General features: G+C 45.3%; 1 protein-coding gene across 1 annotated transcript in view; it reads right to left on the bottom strand.

The window, feature by feature from the left end:
* The window catches only part of LOC110502145 (potassium voltage-gated channel, subfamily H (eag-related), member 3), a 205,725-nt gene that overhangs the window by 44,863 nt on the left and 137,158 nt on the right, over positions 1–23,704 (bottom strand). The window contains exons 8-10 of the mRNA XM_036959274.1: positions 9,856–10,245; positions 2,390–2,589; positions 1,529–1,778 (exon numbers count right to left, since the gene is read on the bottom strand). Of these exons, the coding sequence (XP_036815169.1) occupies positions 1,529–1,778; positions 2,390–2,589; positions 9,856–10,245 (840 nt within the window). The remainder of the gene's footprint in view (positions 1–1,528; positions 1,779–2,389; positions 2,590–9,855; positions 10,246–23,704) is intronic.

A 23,704-nucleotide genomic window follows, 5' to 3' on the forward strand; every position in this document is an offset into this window, starting at 1 on the left:
TAAAGCCGTGGGAGGGGAGGACGTGGGAGGGGCAGCCGTGGGAGGGGAGGCCGTGGGAGGTTAAGCCGTGGGAGGTGAAGCCGTGGGAGGTAAAGCCGTGGGAGGTTATGCCGTGGGAGGGGAAGCCTTGGGAGGGGAAGCCGTGGGAGGGGAAGCCGTGGGAGGTGAAACCGTGGGAGGTAAAGCCGTGGGAGGGGAAGCCGTGGGAGGGAAAGCCGTGGGAGGGGAGGCCGTGGGAGGTAAAGCCGTGGAAGGGGAGGCCGTGGGAGGGAGGACGTGGGAGGTGAAGCCGTGGGAGGTTAAGCCGTGGGAGGGGAGGCCGTGGGAGGTTAAGCCGTGGGAGGGGAGGCCGTGGGAGGTAAAGCCGTGGAAGGGGAGGCCGTGGGAGGGAGGACGTGGGAGGTGAAGCCGTGGGAGGTTAAGCCGTGGGAGGGGCGGCCGTGGGAGGGGAAGCAGATACTGATTCCTGTCTATGTGATGTTATTTTATTCAGTCACATGTTTGTTTTTTCAATTTTTTTGTGGTTCTTTTTGTTCTCTTATCTCTCTTACTTGAATCTAACAGAACATCTCTAGCCTTTCCTTCTCTTTTTCCTCCTTCTCTCCTCTCCTTCATGTTCCTAGTTTCCACATCAGCTAGTTCTCCTCCCAGTCTCCAGGTCTGTCTGAGTGAACGTCACCTCGGCCAGTCTACTGGGCCAGTCTCCAGGTCTGTCTGAGTGAACGTCACCTCGGCCAGTCTACTGGGCCAGTCTACTGGGCCAGTCTCCAGGTCTGTCTGAGTGAACGTCACCTCGGCCAGTCTACTGGGCCAGTCTACTGGGCCAGTCTCCAGGTCTGTCTGTCTGAACGTCACCTCGGCCAGTCTACTGGGCCAGTCTCCAGGTCTGTCTGAGTGAACGTCACCTCGGCCAGTCTACTGGGCCAGTCTACTGGGCCAGTCTCCAGGTCTGTCTGTCTGAACGTCACCTCGGCCAGTCTACTGGGCCAGTCTCCAGGTCTGTCTGAGTGAACGTCACCTCGGCCAGTCTACTGGGCCAGTCTCCAGGTCTGTCTGAGTGAACGTCACCTCGGCCAGTCTACTGGGCCAGTCTCCAGGTCTGTCTGAGTGAACGTCACCTCGGCCAGTCTACTGGGCCAGTTTCCAGGTCTGTCTGAGTGAACGTCACCTCGGCCAGTCTACTGGGCCAGTCTCCAGGTCTGTCTGAGTGAACGTCACCTCGGCCAGTCTACTGGGAAATGATCCTTTGTCAGTCTGTCACACACTCAACTTTGAGTGTGCACGTGTGTCTGTGCACGTGTGTCTGTGCACGTATGTCTGTGCATGTGTGTCTGTGCATGTGTGTGTGCACGTATGTCTGTGCACGTGTGTCTGTGCACGTATGTCTGTGCACGTGTGTCTGTGCATGTGTGTGTAGGTCAGGGTACTTGAAAGTTAATTTGTTATTTCATTACGTGGCCATGAATTACTTTTCCAACGACATGTGTGTGTGTGTGTGTGTGCATGTGTGTGTGACTGGTTTCCTTACCCAGTATAGCCAGCACAGTGTTGTCCTTCAGCACCTCCATGGACCCAGAGCAGACAAAGTAGATGGCCTGCAGGGCGTCTCCCTGGCGGATGAGATACTCCCCCGGGGCGCAGAACGACGTCTTGATGATGAGGGACAGGGAGCGCAGACACCCCCTACTGGCCGACTCAAACAGCGGCAGCTGCAGCAGCTCTTTGTTCAGGTGCATGGCGATGTCTGCCCTCAGCTCATCTGGGAAGTCCTTCAACAACTAGTGAAGCAAAATGAGAAAGGGAATCAAATATGAGCGATTGAGTTGGGACAGAGAGGATTGACAGATGAGATGGAAAGTTGAAGAGGTGGCACAGGGGGATGAGAGGCAAAACAAGTGATAGGACTTGAGAAAAGAACTGACAGAAGAATCAACACAGGAGGAACCAACAGCAGCATTTGAAAGAAAACAAGACAGAGCGAAAGAAGAGAGCGAAAGAGAAGAGAGAGAGAGAGAGAAGAGATAGAGAAGAGCGAGATTGAGAGAGAGAAGAAAGATTGAGGAGAGAGAGAGAGGGGAAAGAGAAGAGAGTGAGAGTGAGAGTGAAGGTGTGAGAGTCAGTGAGAGCATAGACGTTTGAGACAGTGAGAGCATAGATATGAGAAACAGTGAGAGCAAGGCGTGAGTGACAGTGAGAGCAAGGCGTGAGTGACAGAGAGAGACAGTGAGAGCAAGGCGTGAGTGACAGTGAGAGCAAGGCGTGAGTGCCAGTGAGAGCAAGGCGTGAGTGACAGTGAGAGCAAGGCGTGAGTGACAGTGAGAGCAAGGCGTGAGTGACAGTGAGAGCAAGGCGTGAGTGACAGTGAGAGACTTCTGTTGTTCTAACCCACCTCACTGACGTCGATGCCGTTGTTGACGGACCAGGTGGTCTGGAAGCACTCCAGCATGCGTTGCTCCAGGGCTTTGGGCAGGCGGTGGACCCTGATGAAGTCCTTCAGGTCCTTGGTACGGGTGTGGTAGAGGGAGCGCCGAGAGTACATCCTCTGAATGATGGCGGTCACGTTACCAAACACCACCGCATGCATCAGGGCTGGAGGCAGAGGGACAAGGACCGGTTAATGTTTGTGTGTGTGTGTATCTGTGTGTGTTTGTGTGTGTGTGTGTATCTGTGTGTGTGTGTGTGTGTATCTGTGTTTGTGTGTATGTGTGAGTGTGTGTATCTGTGTGTGTGTGTGTGTGTGTGTGTGTATCTGTGTATGTATGTGTGTGTGTGTGTGTATCTGTGTGTGTGTGTATCTGTGTGTGTGTGTATCTGTGTGTGTGTGTATCTGTGTGTGTGTGTGTGTGTGTGTGTTCAAATACAGAATCAGTATTATATTAATACATAACAATAGAAACAGAAAACAGTTTCATATAGAGTGCATTCGGAAAGTATTCAGACCCCCTTCTGGAATGGAAAAGGGGAAGGGGATAAACACATTTTTCCCTCATTAATCTACACATAAATACCCCATAAGTATTCAGACCCTTTGCTCGAAATGTAGCTCAGGTGCATCCTGTTTCCATTGATCATCCTTGAGATGTTTCTACAACTTGTTTGGAGTCCACCCTGTGGTAAATTCAGTTGATTGAACATGATTTGGAAAGGCACACACCTGTCTATATAAGTTCCCACAGTTGACAGTACATGTCAGAGCAAAAACCAAGCCAGGAAGTCGAAGGAATTGCCCGTAGAGCTCCAAGACAGGATTGTGTCGAGTCACAGATCTGGGGAAGGGCATCAAAACATTTTTGTAGCATTAAAGCTCCCCAACAACACAGTGGCCTCCATCATTCTTAAATGGAGACATTCGGAACCACCAAGGCTCTTCTACTCTGCAGCACTTCACCGATCAGGCCTTTATGGTAGAGTGGCCAGACGGAAGACACTCCTCAGTAAAAGTCACATGACAGCCCACTTGGAGTTTTCCAAAAGGCACCTAAAGACTTTCAGACCATGAGAAACAAGATTATCTGGTCTGATGAAACCAAGATTGAACTCTTTGGCCTGAATGCCAAGCGTCACGTCTGGAGGAAACCTGACACCATCCCCATCCACAGTGAAGCATGGTGGTGGTAGCATCATGCTGTGGGGATGTTTTTCAGCTGCAGGGACTGGGAGACTAGTCAGGATCGAGGGAAAGATGAATGGAGAAAAGTACAGAGAGATTCTTGATGAAAACCTGCTCCAGAACGCTCAGGACCTCAGACTGGGGCGAAGGTTCACCTTCCAACAGGACAGCAACCTTAAGCACACAGCCAAGACAACGCAGGAGTGGCTTCGAGACAAGTCTCTGAATGTCCTTGAGTAGCCCAGCCAGAGCCTGGACCTGAAAATAGTTGTGCAACGACGCTCCCCATCCAACCTGACAGAGCTTCAGAGGATCTGCAGAGAAGAATGGGAGAAACTCCCCAAATACAGGCGTGCCAAGCTTGTAGCGTCATACCCAAGAAGACTCAAGGCTGTAATCGCTGCCAAAGGTGCTTCGACAAAATACTGAGTAAAGGGTCTGAATACTTATGTAAATGTGATATTTAAGTTTTTTATTTTTAATACATTTAACAAAAACCTCTTTTTGCTTCGTCATTATGGGGCGTTGTGCGTAGATTGATGAGGGGGTAAAACGTTTTAATCCATTTTAGAATGAGGCTGTTGTAACGTAGCAAAATGTGTACAAAGTCAAGGGGTCTGAATACTTTCCGAATGTACTGCACATATAGACAGATATATAGATATTAGATGCACAATAATCTTATGTACCAAGCTCGGAAAATAGCTGTCAGTCATACTTAAAGGAGGTTCACTGCTCACAGCATTTCAATAGCATACCCCTGCCAAAATAGAGATGTGCCAATCTCACTGCTTTGCTCTCTCTCTCTCTCTCTCTCCCTCTCTCTCCCTCTCTCTCTCTTCCTCTGATTTCCTTTATTAAAGCTTCTCCATCTCTCTCTGTGTCTGATTATGGCTCACCCCTTTCTAACACCCCCTCTCCCACCTTATCTCCCTCTCCCTTTCTCTCTCTCTCGCTCTTTCTCTCTCGCTCTCCCTTTCTCTCTCTCGCTCTCCCTTTCTCTCTCTCTCCTCTTCTCCTCTCTCTCTCCTCCTTTCCCCTCTCTCACTCCTCTTCTCATCTCTCTCTCTCTCCTCCTCCTCTCCCCTCTCTTGCTCCTCCTCTCCCCTCTCTCTCTCCTCTTCTCCTCTCTCTCTCTCTCTCTTTCTCTCTCTCTCTCTCTCTCGCTCTCTATTTTTCTCCCCCCCTCTCTCTCCTCCTCTCTGCTCTCTCTCCTCCTCTCTCTCTCATTTTCTCTCTCTCTCCTCCTCTCTCTCTCCCCTCTCTCTCCTCTTCTCTCTCTCTCTCCTCCTCTCCCCTCTCTCTCTCTCTCTCTCTCTCTCCATGCTGACAGCTACTGCGGAGGGGAGAGGAGATGAGGTTCCAGTCTGACAGTGATCTGATCTGCAGTCTGAGAGCTGCACACACACACTCACTATGCACTGATGGAACAGAACACTTTGACTCTGTGTGATTGTGTGGGTGGTTGTTTGGGGGTTTGCAAGAATGTGTGTGTGTGTGTGTGTTTACATCAGTGATTGAGGTTGAGTGTGAGGTTGTGTGTCTGAGGGAGGCGCCGCTAACGAGGGTGTTGAAGTGTGTGTGTACATGGATTGTTAACTATTAGAGCCAATTGAAGCAGCCACATGGACCGGGCCAGACTCTCCCCTGAACTATTAGACAGACAGTGATTATCCCGGTCCAATGATCCTGGATGGTTTCATCATTGTTATTGTGTAACAGTCTGGTTCTGGGTAGACAGGTTGTTGTGTATGCCTATTGTTTCTCCCTGTGAGGCTGTCTCTCTCTGTTTCAGTCAATGCTCTCCATCTGTCTGGAATATCGTCACATTTACGTTATAGTATAGGACTGGAACTAGTTCGGCTGTGTTTAAACCTCAACTCTCCAGGCAGGGCAGGTTAAGCAAATGTCCTATTTTTTCATATTTACTGTACATATTCTAATGAGACAATGGGCAGGATTTACTGTGTATGTGGTTGTGTGTTGTGTGTCTGGGGGGGGGGGGGTTGTGTGGGTGTGTCTATGTGGCTGCCACACTTGGTTTTAAAGTGGCCTGAGAATATGTCCTCTCTCATCAATGCACCTACCCCTAAAAATCACCACATCTCTATCTCATGAAACAGACCTTTACTGCCCCACTCTAACTAAATAAGAACCAGACTGGAAGTACAGCATGCCAAATGGCCCCCTATTTCCTAAATAGTGAACTACTTTTGATCAGGGCCCATAGGGTACCATGTGAAATGGGGTGCCATTTGGCATGCAAACATTCACCACTCTCTAGTTACATTATTGACAGTTGTTCCATTTGCAAGAAGCCCTAGAAAAGGCAGTTTACTGCCAAAACGTTGCTGTTTTTAAATCTGAGGAGAATGTTTCCATATTTAATCATCCCAAAATGGGACCAGGAAAGTGCTTGTTCTCTGTGGTGTGGCCTCATGGGAGATGTAGTCTAAGCCTGCATTCACTAAAACTATGGGGCATAGAGAGCATCCATGAGCAATTTGAAGGACCTGGTACTTATGGACCTACAGTTGAAGTCGGAAGATTCCATACACCTTAGCCAAATACATTTAAACTCAGTTTTTCACAATTCCTGACATTTAATCCTAGTAAAAATTCGCTGTCTTAGGTCAGTTAGGATCACCACTTTATTTTAAGAATGTGAAATGTCTGAATAATTGTAGAGAGAATGATAATGAAATTATCAAATGATAATTTGAGGTTTTATTTCTTTCATCACATTCCCAGTGGGTCAGAAGTTTACATACACTCAATTAGTATTTGGTAGCATTGCCTTGAAATTGTTTAACTTGGGTCAAACATTTCAGGTATCCTTCCACAAGCTTCCCTCAACAAGTTGGGTGAATTTTGGCCCATTCCTCCTGACAGAGCTGGTGTAACTGAGTCAGGTTTGTAGGCCTCCTTGCTTGCACACGCTTTTTCAGTTCTGCCCACACATTTTCTACGGGATTGAGGTCAGGGCTTTGTCATGGCCACTCCAATATCTTGACTTGTTGTCCTTGAGCCATTTTGCCACAACTTTGGAAGTATGCTTGGAGTCATTGTCCATTTGGAAGACCCATTTGCGACCAAGCTTTAACTTTCTGACTGATGTCTTGAGATGCTGCTTCAAGATATCCACATAATTTTCCGTCCTCATGATGCCATCTATTTTGTGAAGTGCACGGGTCACTCCTGCAGCAAAGCACCTACACAACATGATGCTGCCCCCCCCGTGCTTCACGGTTGGGATGGTGTTCTTCGGCTTGAAAGCCTCCCCCGTTTTCCTCCAAACATAACGATGGTCATTATGGCCAAACAGTTCTATTTTTGTTTCATCAGACCAGAGGACATTTCTCCAAAAAGTATGACCTTTGTCCCCATGTGCAGTTGCAAACCATAGTCTGGCTTTTTTTATGGCGGTTTTGGAGCAGTGGCTTCTTCCTAGCATCTTCACAAGGTCCTTTGTTGTTGTTCTGGGATTGATTTGCACTTTGATTGATTTGCACCAAAGTAAGTTAATCTCTAGGAGACAGATCGCGTCTTGGTGGTATGACGGCTGCGTGGTCCCATGGTGTTTATACTTGCGTACTATTGTTTGTACAGATGAAAAAAACTGTGCAAAACTTTCATCAAGGCAAAAGGTAGCTACTTTGAAGAATCTAAAATCTAAAATCTACTTTGTTTTGTTTAACACTTTTTGGTTACTACATATGTGTCCATATGAGTTATTTCATAGTTTTGATGTCTTCACTATTATTCTAAAATGTAAAAAATAGTAAAAATAAAGAAAAACCCTGGAATGAGTAGGTTTGTACAAACTTTTCATATCCCTTGACTTTTTCCACATTTTGTTACGTTACAGCCTTATTCTAAAATGGATTAAATTGAGGGAAAAAAATCCTCAGCAATCTACACACAATACCCCATAATGACAAAGCGAAAACAGGTTTTTTGATTTTTTTGCAAATTCATTATAAATAAAAACAAGTATTCAGACCCTTTACCATGAGACTTGAAATTGAGCTCAAGTGCATCCTGTTTCCATTGATCATCCTTGAGATGTTTCTATAACTTGATTGCAGTCAACCTGTTGTAAATTCAATTGATTGGAGATTATTTGGAAAGGCACACACCTGTCTATACAAGGTCCCACAATTTATTAGAGTTTATGTCAGACCAAAAACCAACCCATGAGGTTGTTTCTACAACTTGATTGGTGTCCACCTGCTCCCATCTTTCTTAAATGGAAGAAGTTTGAAACCACCAAGACTCTTCCTAGAGTTGGCTGCACGGATGTGACCAAGAACCTGATGGTCACTCTGACAGAGCTCCAGAGTTCCTCTGTGGAGATGGGAGAATCTTCCAGAAGGACAACCATCTCTGCAGCACTCCACCAATCAGGCCTTTATGGTAGAGTGGCCAGACAGAAGCCACTCCTCAGTAAAAGGAACATGACAGGCCGCTTGGAGTTTGTCAAAAGGCACCTAAAGACTCTCAGACCATGAGAAACAAGATTATCTGGTCTGATGAAACCAAGATTGAACTCTTTGGCCTGAATGCCAAGCGTCACATCTGGAGGAAACCTGGCATCATCCTTAAGGTGAAGCATGGTGGTGGCAGCATCATGCTGTGGGGATCTTTTTCAGCGGCAGTGACATGGAGACTAGTCAGGATTGAGGGAAAGATGAAAGATGAACAGAGCAAAGTACAGAGAGATCTTTGATCCAGAGCGCTCAGGACCTCAGACTGGGATGAAGGTTCACATTCCAACAGGACAACGACCCTAAGCACACAGCCAAGAGTATGCAGGAGTGGCTTTGTGACAAGTTTCTGAATGTCTTTGAGTGGCCCAGCCAGAGCCTGTACTTGAACCCGATCGAACATCTCTGGAGTGACCTGAAAATAGCTCCCCATCAAACCTGACAGAGATTGAGAGTATCTGCTGAAAAGAATCACAGCCAAAGGTGCTTCAACAAAGTACTGAGTAAAGGGTCTGAATACTTATGTAAATGTGATATTTCAGGTGTTTTATTTTGAAACATTTTAGAGATAACTTACGTGGGGATACGTGTTAACAGCAACCTTGGGAAAATCCTCTGTATTATCATTAACAGCAGACTTGTACATTTCCTCAGTGAAAACAATGTACTGAGCAAATGTCAAATTGGCTGTTTAACAAATTATTGTACGACAGACCACGTATTCACCCTACACCCAAATTGACAAACAAAGGCAAAGTCTTCCCATGCTTTGTTGATTTCAAAAAAGCTTCTGACTCAATTTGGCATGAGGGTCTGCTATACAAATTGATGGTGTTGGGGGTAAAACATACAGCGTTATAATATCCATGTACACAAACAACACGTGTGCGGTTAAAATAGGCAAAAAACACATTTCTTTCCAAACTAGAATGCTATTTGTCCCTAAACAGAGAGTACACAGTGGCACAATACCTGACCACTGCCACTGACCCAAACTTACACTTAAACTATGCTCACTGTACAGACTCAGTGAGCATAGCCTTGCTATTAAGAAAGGCCTCCATAGGCAGACCTGGCTCTCGAGGAGGCAGGCTATGTGCACACTGCCCAAAAAATGTGATGGAAACTAAGTTGCATTTCGTAACCTCCTGCCAAATATATGACCATATTAGAGGCACATATTTCCCTCAGATTACACAGATCCACAAAGGATTCGAAAACAAACCACATTTTTCCATCATATCTATTGAGGGAAATACCACAGTGTGCCATCACGGGAGCAATATTGCCTGTTGCCACAAAACCTGTTGCCACAAGATAAGGTCAACCAGTGAAGTGTAATTGCAACCCATATTTATATTTATTTATTTTCTCTTTTGTACTTGAACTATTTGCACATAATGACGAGAGAGAGAGAGAGAGAGAGAGAGAGAGAGAGAGAGAGAGAGAGAGAGAGAGAGAGAGGGAGAGAGAGAGAGAGAGAGAGAGAGAGAGAGAGAGAGAGAGAGAGAGAGAGAGAGAGAGAGAGAGAGAGAGAGAGAGAGAGAGAGAGAGACTCTCAGTTATGTCTTAGCTTATGACAATATGCCATAGCATTGTTGAATAGCTGTAGAATCAGTGGTCTAGTTCTAAACAGAATACACCAGAGAGGGACAGGAGAGGAGGCACACAGCAGATGGTTTATCTATCCCCTGACACCACTGAAACCTGACATTCTCACTAACCAATAATGTTCCTGTTGTATCTCCAGGGACTCACCTCCTATGAGCATGGTGCAGATGGAGAAGATCTTCTCTGAGTCGGTGTTGGCTGAGACGTTTCCGAAGCCCACGCTGGTCAGACTGCTCAGAGCGAAGTACAGAGACGTCACGTAGGAGCTCCTCACTGATGGACCCCCACCCAGCATCCCTCCACTCTGACCCACCCTGACCCCCACCCCGCCAGCCCCAGCCCCCATCCACGTGGCGTTCCACTGGCTGGAGTTCCACGAGTCTCGGCCCGCCAGCTCCGACCCGGACACATTCCATTGGCTGCTGTTGGCATGCAGGGAGTCAACAATTGCAGGGTGCAGCAAATCAGGAGCCAGAGTGGCCAGGGGAGATACAAAATAAGGGGTGCCCAGACGCTTTCCCAATTCGTGTAGCCAACCTGAGACAGGGGGAGAGAGAGGGAGGGGGAGAGAAGGAGGGGGAAAGAGAGAAGGAGTAAGAGATGTAGGGGTAGAGGATAGGTAGGGAGGGAGGGGAGAGAGAGAGAGGAGGAGAAATGAAAAAGAAGAGATTATTAAATGATTAATACACAGTGGACAGTGATCCACAGAAACACACTCATTGGGGACGTAGCTTTGACCTTGTAATTGAGCTAGGCTGTCAGAGAGCCTTGCATGCAGGCCCAATGTACGCACACACCTTGAAGCTGACCCAACCTGTCAGAGAGCCATGCGGGCCCACTGGTAATGCATGTCTCTGGGTCGCCTCAGTGAACTGAATGAGAAAAAAAAATCATTAGGAATGTAACATCAGTTGTTGCCTAATTAGCTTGTCATTAGGCAAGCTAGCATTTCTAGGACGTGGTCCCGTGTCGCTCAGTTGGAAGAGCATTGCGCATCCCCACAGGGTACCAGTGCAAAAAAGTATGAAAATGTATGCACTCACTACTCTGGAGAAGAGCGTCTGCTAAAAGACTAACATGTCAATGTAAAGTATTTGTGGAACAGAATGGATGAATAAAGGGTGTGATTGTGCTGATTTGTGCGACCAGTGTGTCAGTATGTAGCGGTATATATTTCTTTATCAATGTGTTTGTTTGTGCACTGGGGTAGGTCTTTTGAATTGGTTTGCTTGTGTGGCTGTGTGAACATAACACATTATCTAAGCACTTGGGAGAACTTTCTCAGTCAGCTTTTTTGAACACAGCAAAGCCAGATAAAATTAATTTGCTCTCCATGGTTCCTGAACTAACTCTCTGACAACCCCTCCTCTGCCCTTGTCCAAGGTTCTGAACCTACTCTACTCTCTCTCTCTCATCTACCTCCTACAGTTGATCTGCCTCTGTCCATGGTACTTCACGTACCCTCTTCTCCTTTGCGCAGGCATGATGCTGTCCATGGTGCTGAACTCCAGCACAGACCTCTATGGACGGGTTGGCTGTCTAGCAACCAAACCAACGCGTACGCAACTATGGGGCAAAGCAGACTGGGTCGGCTTAGATTGTTGACAACATGTAAACTATATTTTATCTTCAAATGTTTATTGAAAACATTATACAGTGCATTCGGAAAGTATTCAGACTCCTTGACGTTGTCCACATTTTGTTACGTTACAGCCTTATTCTAAAATTGATTAAATTAATTGTTTTCCTCATCAATCTACACACAATACCCCATAATGACATCACAATACCCCATAATGACATCACAATACCCCATAATGACAAAGCAACTACAGAAATACCTTATTTACATAAGTATTCAGACCCTTTGCTATGAGACTCAAAAATGATATCAGGTGCATCCTGTTTCCATTGATCATCCTTGAGATGTTTCTACAACTTGATTGGAGTTCACCTGTGGTAAGTTCAATTGATTGGACATTTGGAAAGGCTAAAAATTAGGTCCCACAGTTGACAGTGCATGTCAGAGCAAAAACCAAGCCATGTGGTTCAACAAATTGTCCGTAGAGCTCAGAGACAGGATTGTATCGAGTTGTTAATCATGAAACATACACCCCCGCGACACACAGAGAATATAGGTGGCTTTACCGACTCCGACAGCATATCCCGAGAGAGCCATGTTTCCGTGAAAAAAAGAGTATGTTACAATCCCTGATGTCTCTCTGGAAAGTAACCCTTGCCCTAATTTCGTTGACCTAGGGACTGGACATTCGCGAGTAATATACTTGGAAGCAGTGGGTGGTAGAGCTGGTCGTAGTGCTGGTAAGTTGATGTCGCTCTGATATCCAATAGTTCTTCTTGCAGTATGTAATAACATTTAAGATTTTCTGGGCTAACAATGTAAGAAATAATACAGAAAAAATAAATACTGCAAAGTTTCCCAAGGACTAGAAGCGAGGCAGCCCTCTCCGTTGGCGCCATCTCTGGAGAAACCTGAAAATAGCTGTGCAGTGATGCTCCCCCATCCAACCTGGAAGAGCTTGACAGGATCTGCAGAGAAGAATGGGAGAAACTCCCCAAATACAGGTTTGCCAAGCTTGTAGCATCATACCCAAGAAGACTCGAGGCTGTAATCACTGAAAAAGGTGCTTCAACAAAGTACTGAGTGAAGGGTCAGTATCCTTATGTAAATATGATATCCGTTTTTATATTTTTATAAATTTCCTAAAATTGAAAAAATATATATAGTTTTTGCTTTGTCATTATCAGGTATTGTGTGTAGACTGATGAGGGGAAAAAACTACTTAATCCATTTTAGAATAAGGGCTGTAACGTAACAAAATGTGAAAAAAGTCAAGGGGTTTAAATACTTTCTGAATGTACTGTACATTTGCACAATGAGCACACGTTGTCTTTTAAATACATCGTTACAGTTGTTGGTTAGATAGCTAGCTGGTCGTTGTCTTTTAAATGCATCGTTACAGTTGTTGGTTAGATAGCTAGCTGGTCGTTGTCTTTTAAATACATCGTTACAGTTGTTGGTTAGATAGCTAGCGAATCTTTGCCATATTAGCATAGACGTGATATAAGTCAAAACATCTCAAAACAACACAATAATAATATCAATAACAAGATACAACAAGCTGAAATGAGCCACCTACGATTCCCCACATGGCAGCTTCGAGTCATTGTTGCTAGGTATCTGGCCATCTAGAACCATAACAACACACATCCTTCAGCCCCATTGAAGCGTGCTCATCGTTTTCCTGGCGTTGCCAGCTAACCCTGAGTGGTGCAGCGGTCTAAAGCACTGCATCTCAGTGCAAGAGGCATCCCTACAGTCCCTGGTTTGAATCCAGGCTGTATCACATCCAGCCGTGATTGGGAGTCCCATAGGGCAGCGCCCAATTGGTCCAGTAGGCTGTCATTGTAAATAATAATTTGTTCTTAACTGACTTGCCTAGTTAAATAAATAAAATAAAAACCTGTCTACACAAGGATGCTAGCAGGCTTACTCTCCTCTTTGTAAAGAACTGGATCAGAGACAGAACATGATTGATTTGTGATTTATCTCCGGATGTGTCCCTGGGGGTTCCATACTGTTATTATACCACTCACTCCACTCCATCTCTCTCTATCTGTCAGTCTGTCATTCACCCAGCCCACTCAGTCTTTAAGAAAGAGAGAAAGAGAGGGAGATCAGTCTGTTCTGCTGCAGTGTGAAGCTTTGAAGTGATACTGAAAGATAGCCACCTCTCTGAGAGATCAGTCTTCACAGCAGTCAAAACAACAGGAAGAGATCCGTCTTCAAAGCAGTCAAAACAACAGGAAGAGAGGGAGAGGACGATGAGGAAGAGAGAAAGAGAGGGAGATCAGTCTGTTCTGCTGCAGTGTGAAGCTTTGAAGTGATACTGAAAGATAGCCACCTCTCTGAGAGATCAGTCTTCACAGCAGTCAAAACAACAGGAAGAGATCCGTCTTCAAAGCAGTCAAAACAACAGGAAGAGAGGGAGAGGACGATGAGGAAGAGAGAAAGAGAGGGAGATCAGTCTGTTCTGCTGCAGTGTGAAGCTTTGAAGTGATACTGAAAGATAGCCACCTCTCTGAGAGATCAGTCTTCACAGCAGTCAAAACAACAGGAAGAGATCCGTCTTCAAAGCAGTCAAAACAACAGGAAGAGAGGGAGAGGACGATGAGGAAGAGAGAAAGAGAGGGAGATCAGTCTGTTCTGCTGCAGTGTGAAGCTTTGAAGTGATACTGAAAGATAGCCACCTCTCTGAGAGATCAGTCTTCACAGCAGTCAAAACAACAGGAAGAGATCCGTCTTCAAAGCAGTCAAAACAACAGGAAGAGAGGGAGAGGACGATGAGGAAGAGAGAAAGAGAGGGAGATCAGTCTGTTCTGCTGCAGTGTGAAGCTTTGAAGTGATACTGAAAGATAGCCACCTCTCTGAGAGATCAGTCTTCACAGCAGTCAAAACAACAGGAAGAGATCCGTCTTCAAAGCAGTCAAAACAACAGGAAGAGAGGGAGAGGACGATGAGGAAGAGAGAAAGAGAGGGAGATCAGTCTGTTCTGCTGCAGTGTGAAGCTTTGAAGTGATACTGAAAGATAGCCACCTCTCTGAGAGATCAGTCTTCACAGCAGTCAAAACAACAGGAAGAGATCCGTCTTCAAAGCAGTCTAAACAACAGGAAGAGATCCGTCTTCACAGCAGTCAAAACAACAGGAAGAGATCCGTCTTCACAGCAGTTAAAACAACAGGAAGAGATCAGTTTTCACAGCAGTCAAAACAACAGGAAGAGAGGGAGAGGACGATGAGGAAGAGAGAAAGAGGGTGATGAGGAAGATGAGGATGAGGAGGAGAGAGGAAAGAGGATGATGAGGAGGAGGAAAAGAGAGAAAGAGGAGGATGAGGGAGAGAGAAAGAGGAGGATGAGGAAGAGAGAAAGAGGAGGATGAGGAAGAGAGAGGAAGAGGATGATGAGGAAGAGAGAGAAAGAAGAGGATGAGGAAGAGAGAGAAAGACAGATGGGGAGAAAGAGAATGCTAGATGAGGAAAACAAGGTATAGGAAAACAGGTCTCACTATGAAGTGCTGACAGAGAGAAAGTTAGAAACCACACACACACGCGCGCGCGCCAGTGAGTTGTCACTGCTGGAAATTCTCTACCCACTGGTCAAAAGTAGTGCATTATATAGGGAATAGGGTGCCATTTGGGACACAGATAGACTAGTCAGGGACCCCTTTTATGCTGCATTCACCTTAGTCAATGCTCCTTTTGTCCTATTGTAAATGCTATATCCAAGGTCTCACACACACTTAGACTTGCTGGGAACACTTTCAACACAATGTTTACTTTCCAAGAAATACCTATTAGCTTTTTCATAATACAACATAACAGTATAATTGAGGCAGCAGGCTCACTCTAGCCCTTTCTCCTACCCCCTCTTCCCTCTCTCTCTCCATTGCCTGTGTGTTGTCTGGTTCAGTGGAGACGGCACTACAGGGTTCTGCAGTAGTCTGCTGGATAGTTGGCCATTTGTTAGAGTGTACTATGGCTGTGCCAGCATGGGAGAGCAGGGAGCTGTACTGTGGCTGTGCCAGCATGGGAGAGCTGCAACAAACACTCAAACTGGACAGTTTTATCTCAATCTCTTCATTCAAAGACTCAATCATGGACACTTACTGCATTGCATGATGTATTATTGTCTCTACCTTCTTTCCCTGCGTACTGTTGTCTGTGCCCAACAATGTTTGTACCCTGTTTTGTGCTGCTACCATGTTGTGCTGCTGCCATGTTGTGTTGATACCATGTTGTTGTCATGTTGTGTTGCTACCATGTTGTTGTCATGTTGTGTTGCTACCATGCTGTGTTGTCGCGTGTTGCTTCCTTGCTATGTTGTTGTCTTATGTCTCTCTTTATGTAGTGTTGTGTTGTCTCTCATGTCGTGATGTGTGTTTTGTCCTATATTTATATTACATTTATTTGTTTATTTTTAATCCCAGCCCCCGTCCCCACAGGAGGCCTTTTGCCTTCTGGCAGGCCGTCATTGTAAATAAGAATTTGTTATTAACTGACTTGCCTAGTTAAAGTTTAAATTAAATAAAAGGAGCAGGGAACAGATGGCTGATATTCAACTATCTAGAACCTAAAACGGTTCTCCGGCTCCCTCCATAGGAGAACACTTTGAAGACCCCTTTTTGGTTCCAAGTAGAACCCTTTTGGGTTTCATGTAAAACCATTTCCACAGAGGGTTCTACATGGAACCCTAAAGACCAAAAAGGCTTTCACCTGGCACCAAAAAGGGTTCTCCTATGGGGACAGCCCGAGAACCTTTTCATTAAGAGTGCAGGAGCTGCTCCCTGGACTTGAATTAGTGATGTGACTGCAGACATTCACAGGACAACCCTACAGTACCTGGAGACATTCACAGTACAACCCTACAGTACCTGTAGACATTCACAGTACAACCCTACAGTACCTGGAGACATTCACAGTACAACCCTACAGTACCTGGAGACATTCACAGTACAACCCTACAGTACCTGTAGACATTCACAGTACAACCCTACAGTACCTGTAGACATTCACAGTACAACCCTACAGTACCTGTAGACATTCACAGTACAACCCTACAGTACCTGTAGACATTCACAGTACAACCCTACAGTACCTGTAGACATTCACAGTAGAACCCTACAGTACCTGTAGACATTCACAGTAGAACCCTACAGTACCTGTAGACATTCACAGTAGAACCCTACAGTACCTGTAGACATTCACAGTACAACCCTACAGTACCTGGAGACATTCACAGTACAACCCTACAGTACCTGGAGAAATTCACAGTACAACCCTACAGTACCTGCAGACGCATGCACACCCCTGTCTCCTCTCTACCTCCCCTGTCTCCTCTCTACCTCCCCACCTCCCCTGTCTCCTCTCTACCTCCCCTGTCTCCTCTCTACCTCTGTGTTAAGCCTTTTTTCTCTGCTGAGACCTGTCTAGATGTATGGTGTTCTCTACTGCTCTCTGCCTGCCTCGACGTACAGCTTTGGATGAATAACCCAAGTGTTTTAATAATGTCATATCCATCCATTATTCATCTCTGAGCTGCAATGTGGCTCACCTGCATGCCTGCCTATTGATGTGTGTGCCATGATTAGAGATATAGGCCGGGAACTTGGAGATAAAAAACCCTCTCAACCTCACACACACACACACACACACACACACACACACACACACACACACACACACACACACACACACACACACACACACACACACACACACACACACACACACACACACACACACACACACACACACACACACACACAGCTACATGCATGTACACACACGCAGCAGGCACGCACGCCTGTAAAATATCTGATGACATGTTGTTGTTTTGTGAGCTTCTGGTGCTGTTGATGTGTTTTGGTCTGTAAACACTGCTGAACTGTAATAACTAAAATGGCTGTGGCTACCACCACAAACAAATCCAAGACCTGCCAATTAAATCCAAGACCTGCCAATCAAGCCTTGAGTAGCGCAGGCCCAATCAACTTAACTTTGACCAATCAGGAATGGCTGTGGGTACCCTCAAAATCAAATCCTAAACTTTAGCACACAAACTGATCCACCAATCAAGCCTTGAATAGGCACAATAAATGAGTTGATGGGGATGGAGTTGTGGGGCTTATTGGCCTGGCTGGGCTGAAGATAGGCAGCAGGCTGTAACACTCTGGGGTATACTGGTTCTAGAAAGACACTGTCAGCAACCCTCTGGGGATAAGTGTCCCTGTTCATCTTATGGGGGACCAAATACAAAACTGAATCTAGGTAGGTACTCCCATAAATATTGACCCCTGAGCCATGTAAGACTGTGGGTCAGACTGGACAGACTCTAACGGTCTCTTGTCCTCTTCATTCCAGTGGCAGCTCCACAAAGTGACTGACCACTGAGCTGTATTGTTCAGGTAGTTACTGTCTCAGGTGATCAGCTGTGACTATAGAGCCGGGGCTCTGCTTGGTTCAGTTCAATATGACACACACACAACGTGGTAACTGACATGAAGTGCCACGCTGTTCAGAGCCCGACGTGTGTGTGTGTCTGTGTGTACGTGTGGTTATACATGTTTTTCTAGGCAGTATTTTAATCAAAATGTGACTGAGACAGGGTGCTTGTGTGAAAGGTTGGTGTGTGAATATTTAAATGAGTGTGTCTGTTCTCTGTCAGATTATTTGTGTGGGTGTTCAGGCTGGAAAGCAGCAGTAATGTGACAGAACTAAAGCCTCTTTCAGGCACGTTCTCTCATTTGTCTAGCAGAGCTCAGTCTGAGATATGAAACACTGGGCATAACACACACAACTAATCACATCGCTCACCTGACTTTTTCCATCTGCCCCCCCCCTTCTCTCTCTCTCTGTCTCTCTCTTTCTCTCTCTCGCTCTGTCTGTCTGTCTGTCTGTCTGTCTGTCAATTCAATTCAATTCAAGGGGCTTTATTGGCATGGGAAACATATGTTAACATTGCCAAAGCAAGTGAAGTAGAAAATATACACAAGTGAAATAAACAATAACAATGAACAGTAAACATTACACTCCAAAAGAATCAAGACATTACAAATGTCATGTTATGTCTATATACAGTGTTGAAACGATGTACAAATAATGAAAGTACAAAAGGAAAAATAAATAAGCATAAATATGGGTTGTATTTACAATGGTGTGTGTTCTTCACTGGTTGACCTTTTCTTGTGGCAACAGGTCACACATCTTGCTGCTGTGATGGCACACTGTGATATTTCACCCAATAGATATGGGAATTTATCAAAATTGGGTTTGTTTTCCAACTGTTTGTGGATCTGTATAATCTGAGGGAAATATGTGTCTCTAATATGGTCATACATTTGGCAGGAGGTTAGGAAGTGCAGCTCAGTTTCCACCTAATTTTCTGGGCAGTGTGCACATAGCCTGTCTTCTCTTGAGAGCCACGTCTGCCTTTCTCAATAGCAAGGCTATGCTCACTGAGTCTGTACATAGTCAAAGCTTTCCTTAAGTTTGGGTCAGTCACAGTGGACAGGTATTCTGCCACTGTGTACTCTCTGTTTAGGGCCAAATAGCATTCTAGTTTGCTCTGTTTTTTTGTTAATCCTTTCCAATGTGACAGGAAATAATATTTTTGCTTTCTCATGATTTGGTTGGGTCTAATTGTGTTGCTGTTCTGGGGCTCTGTGGGGTGTGTTAGTGAACAGAGCCCACAGACCAGCTTGCTTAGGGGACTCTTCTCCAGGTTCACCTCTGTAGGTGATGGCTTTGTTATGGAAGGTTTGGGAATCGCTTCCTTTTAGGTGGTTATAGAATTTACCGGCTCTTTTCTGGATTTTCATAATTAGCGGGTATCAGCCTAATTCTGCTCTGCATGCCTTATATGGTGTTCTACGTTGTACACAGAGGATTTTTTGCAGAGCACTACATGCAGAGTCTCAATTTGGTGTTTGTCCCATGTTGTGGGACACTGCACCTGTACACAGCCCATCTGTAAATAGCCCATCCAACTACCTCATCCCCAAATTCTTATTTGACTTTTGCACCCCAGTATTTCTACTCCAGTGTCAATAATAAATTGTAATTATTTTGCCACTATGGCCTATTTATTGCCTTACCTCCCTAATCTTACTACATTTGCATACACTGTATATAGATTTTTCTATTGTGTTATTGACTGTAGGTCTGTTTAACCCATGTGTAACTCTTGTGTTGTTGTTTTTGTTACACAGCTTTGCTTTATCTTGGCCAGGTTGCAGTTGTAAATGAGAACTTTTCTCAACTGGCCTACCTGGTTAAATGAAGGTGAAATAAAACAACAACAAAAAATTCAATATTGAAGTCTTGGTTGGTGAGCGGATCCCAGACCTCACAACCATAAAGGGCAATGGGTTCTATAACTGATTCAAGTATTTTTAGCCAGATCCTAATTGGTATGTTGAATTTTGTTCCTTTTGATGGCATAGAATGCCCTTCTTGCCTTGTCTCTGAGATTGTTCACAGTTTTGTGGAAGTTACCTGTGGCACTGAGGAAATGTACGAGTCTGCTGTTAATGATAATGCAGAGGATTTTCCCAAGGTTGCTGTTGACGCATATGACGTAGTCATTGGGGTCAAATTTTTGTCTTCACTTTGTGGATTCTTTGTTATAGAGCCAAAAAGATTGGAGAAGTGGTTTACCCAGACATCTCCATATTGGATAGATAATTCTTTGTGTTGTTGTTTGTTTAGTGTTTTCCAATTTTCCCAGAAGTGGTTAGAGTCTATGGATTCTTCAATTACATTGAGCTGATTTCTGACATGCTGTTTCTTCTTTTTCCGTAGTGTATTTCTGTATTGTTTTAGTGATTCACCTTAGTGTAGGCGTAGAATCAGGTTTTCCGGGTGTCAATGCTTTCGGTTGGACAGGTTTCTCAATTTCTTTCTTAGATTTTTGCATTCTTCATCAAACCATTTGTCATTGTTGTTCATTTTCTTCGGTTTTCTATTTGAGAATTTTGGATTTGATAGGGAAGCTGAGAGGTTAAATATACTGTTAAGATTTTCTACTGACAAGTTTACACCTTCACTATTACAGTGGAATGTTTTGTCCAGGAAGTTGTCTAAAAGGGATTGAATTTGTTGTTGCCTAATTGTTTTTTGGTAGGTTTCCAAACTACATTCCTTCCATCTATAGAATTTCTAAATGTTACTCAGTTCCTTTGGCTTTGATGCCTCATGATTGACTATTGCTCTGTTCAAGTAGACTGTGATTTTGCTGTGGTCTGATAGGGGTGTCAGTGGGTTGACTGTGAACACTCTGAGAGACTCTGGGTTGAGGTCTGTGATAAAGTAGTCTACAGTACTACTGCCAAGAGATGAGCAGTAGTGTACCCACCATAGGAGTCCCCTCGAAGCCTACCATTGACCATGTACATACACTGTACATATCCGACAGAGCTGCAGGATTGTGACCTGTTTTTGTTGGTTATGTTGTCATAGTTGTGTCTAGCGGGGCATATGTGGGAGGGAATGCTGTCACCTGCAGGCAGGTGTTTGTCCCCCTGTGTGCTGAGGGTGTCAGGTTCTTGTCCGGTTGTGGCATTTAGGTCGCAACAGACTAGTACATGTCCCTGGGCCTGGAAATGATTGATTTCCCCCTCCAGGCTGGAGAAGCTGTCTACATTAAAGTTTGGGGATTCTAGTGGGGGGATATACAGTAGGTAGCACACAAGAGGACATTTTGCTCTGTTAAGATCATTGTTTTGATTAATTTAATGGAGTGAGTTAGGTCTGCTCTATACCAAATTAGCATACCCGCTGAGTCCCTTCCCTGTTTCACACCTGGTAGTTTGGTGGATGGGACTACCAGCTCTCTGTCACCTAGAGGGCAACCAGTGGGCCCATCTCCTCTATACCAGGTTTCTTGTAGGATGACAATGTCTGTATTTCCGATTTCTTTGGTGAAGTCCAGGTTCCTGCTCGTTAGGACAAAGGCAGATGACCTTGGATATAACCAGGATTAGATAGTGGAGGCATTGTGTTCCATAAAGTGTCCAATGATTTTGGTCGTGTGGTTTGGCCTCAGACCAGTAAGTGTGAGCAGAGCCTGCTGAACATCTGGTACATGCCATTGGCTTGGGCTAGTGTAAGAGTGGGGGTTGGGCCTGTTTGCCCGCTCACGGCCTGGGCGTATGTGTGACTTCCTTGTTGAGGGCCTCTTTGCGGGGGTGGGGTGCATGGGGTGGGCAAGAGGGGCATAGGTCAATTGATCTGAAGTGTTGGGGCTGCGTTTCAGAGCGATGTCCTTTAGAGTCCGGGCGAAGGTATGCCTTGCTGCCTTGTAGAGGTGCACCTGGTCATAGAGGCTGTTCTAGTCCAGGGTGGAGTGGTGTGCACTGCTGCCTTGTAGAGGTGCACCTGGTCATAGAGGCTGTTCTAGTCCAGGGTGGAGTGGTGGGCACTGCTGCCTTGTATAGGTGCACCTGGTCATAGAGGCTGTTCTAGTCCAGGGTGGAGTGGTGGGCACTGCTGCCTCGTAGAGGTGCACCTGGTCATAGAGGTTGTTCTAGTCCAGGGTGGAGTGGTGTGCACTGCTGCCTTGTATAGGTGCACCTGGTCATAGAGGTTGTTCTAGTCCAGGGTGGAGTGGTGTGCACTGCTGCCTTGTAGAGGTGCACCTGGTCATAGAGGCTGTTCTAGTCCAGGGTGGAGTGGTGGGCACTGCTGCCTTGTATAGGTGCACCTGGTCATAGAGGCTGTTCTAGTCCAGGGTGGAGTGGTGGGCACTGCTGCCTTGTATAGGTGGACCTGGTCATAGAGGCTGTTCTAGTCCATGGTGGAGTGGTGGACACTGCTGCCTTATAGAGGTGGACCTGGTCATAGAGGCTGTTCTAGTCCAGGGTGGAGTGGTGGGCCAGGAAAGCACTTGGTTTTGAGGCACAGTCACAGGAAATACTTGTGTTTACCTGCTGTATGGTAGCAGGGTGGAAGTATTTTCGTGGTAGCAGGGTGGAAGTCTTTTCGTGGTAGCAGGGTGAAAGTCTTTTTGTGGTAGCAGGGTGGAAGTCTTTTCGTGGTAGCAGGGTGAATGTAACCACTTGTGCGTTGGGGAAAGTAGAAGAAGCCTTTTCAATCCCTCCCTTCGGTGCTGTGGCCACCCTTTCCTGCTGTGCTCTCAGGTCATGTGTGCCTGTATGTATTATTATGTGGCTGGGTGAACCTAGTTGTTCCTCAGACAGAGGTCTTGGGCGCGCTGGGTGTTTGGACACCAGAGTTTAGACACAATGCGTTTGGGAAAAAAATAATATTCTATATATTTCCCATTTGAGTCCATGAGGAGAACAATCTGTGTCTTGTGTTTGTCCTCAGTGGGTGTGGGGGGGGTTGTCAGGAGGGCTATCAGGGTGGCCCAGAGGGGGTGAGAACCCCTGGGCTTGGGGTTCTTCATTTGTCTGTTCTGCTGTGGTGTCGAGACATTTGTCTGGAGCTGAGGTGGGCTGTTCTGCTGGCTTCTCTGCGGGGTTGGCCAGGTTGCTGATGTTCCCATTTTATAATAGTCAGCAAAAAGTGTCTCTTGATTTTCCATAAGGAGCTTCATTTTGTGATATTATCTTATCATTCTTTACATACACAGGGTACTGTATTTTAATTACCTCTGAACAGCAGGAGGCAGCTTCTAAGGCCTCTCCATTTGGTTGGAGTAGATTCACCTGCCATTGTTGGGCTAAAGGGCTTTGCCACCTCTCACTTGTATCAAGCTGTATCAAGTTGAGCAGCCTTAATTTAGCATTCAGTCCTTATAAAGTAATGTAATGTACTTTTATTCTTGGCTTTTAGAAATCAAATATAGCTTCAGACTAAACATTACTCACTCAGTTCCAGGTTGGATGGTGTTTTCAGGTTTCTGCTGTATAGCGTTGGAATAATAATCTTTGGTAGTTATAAGCCTTCCAGGTGATTCCGTAATTCCGTCCAAAATCAGGTTGTAGGTTTTGAGTTGGAGTGAAGGTTATGTTGTAGAGGGTAGCATCCTGTATGTGCTCCTGACAAAAAAATCCAAGTTCATCCAACTCCAAATCTCTATTTTTTTTTAGAACATGCTGAAAAATGCAGGAGCTCATCTAACCATGACCTCTCTATCTCTATGTCTCTGTCACTCAATGTCTCTCAAATCAATTCAATTCAATTCAAGGGGCTTTATTAGCATGGGAAACATGTGTTAACATTGCCAAAGCAAGTGAAGTAGATAATATACAATAGTGAGATAAACAATACAAATGAACAGTAAACATTACACTCACAGAAGTTCCAAAATAATAAAGACATTACAAATGTCTATGTACAGTGCCTTGCGAAAGTATTCGGCCCCCTTGAACTTTGCGACCTTTTGCCACATTTCAGGCTTCAAACATAAAGATATAAAACTGTATTTTTTTGTGAAGAATCAACAACAAGTGGG

This window comes from Oncorhynchus mykiss, chromosome 22, assembly GCF_013265735.2.
Source record: "Oncorhynchus mykiss isolate Arlee chromosome 22, USDA_OmykA_1.1, whole genome shotgun sequence".
Taxonomy (NCBI): Eukaryota; Metazoa; Chordata; class Actinopteri; order Salmoniformes; family Salmonidae; genus Oncorhynchus; species Oncorhynchus mykiss.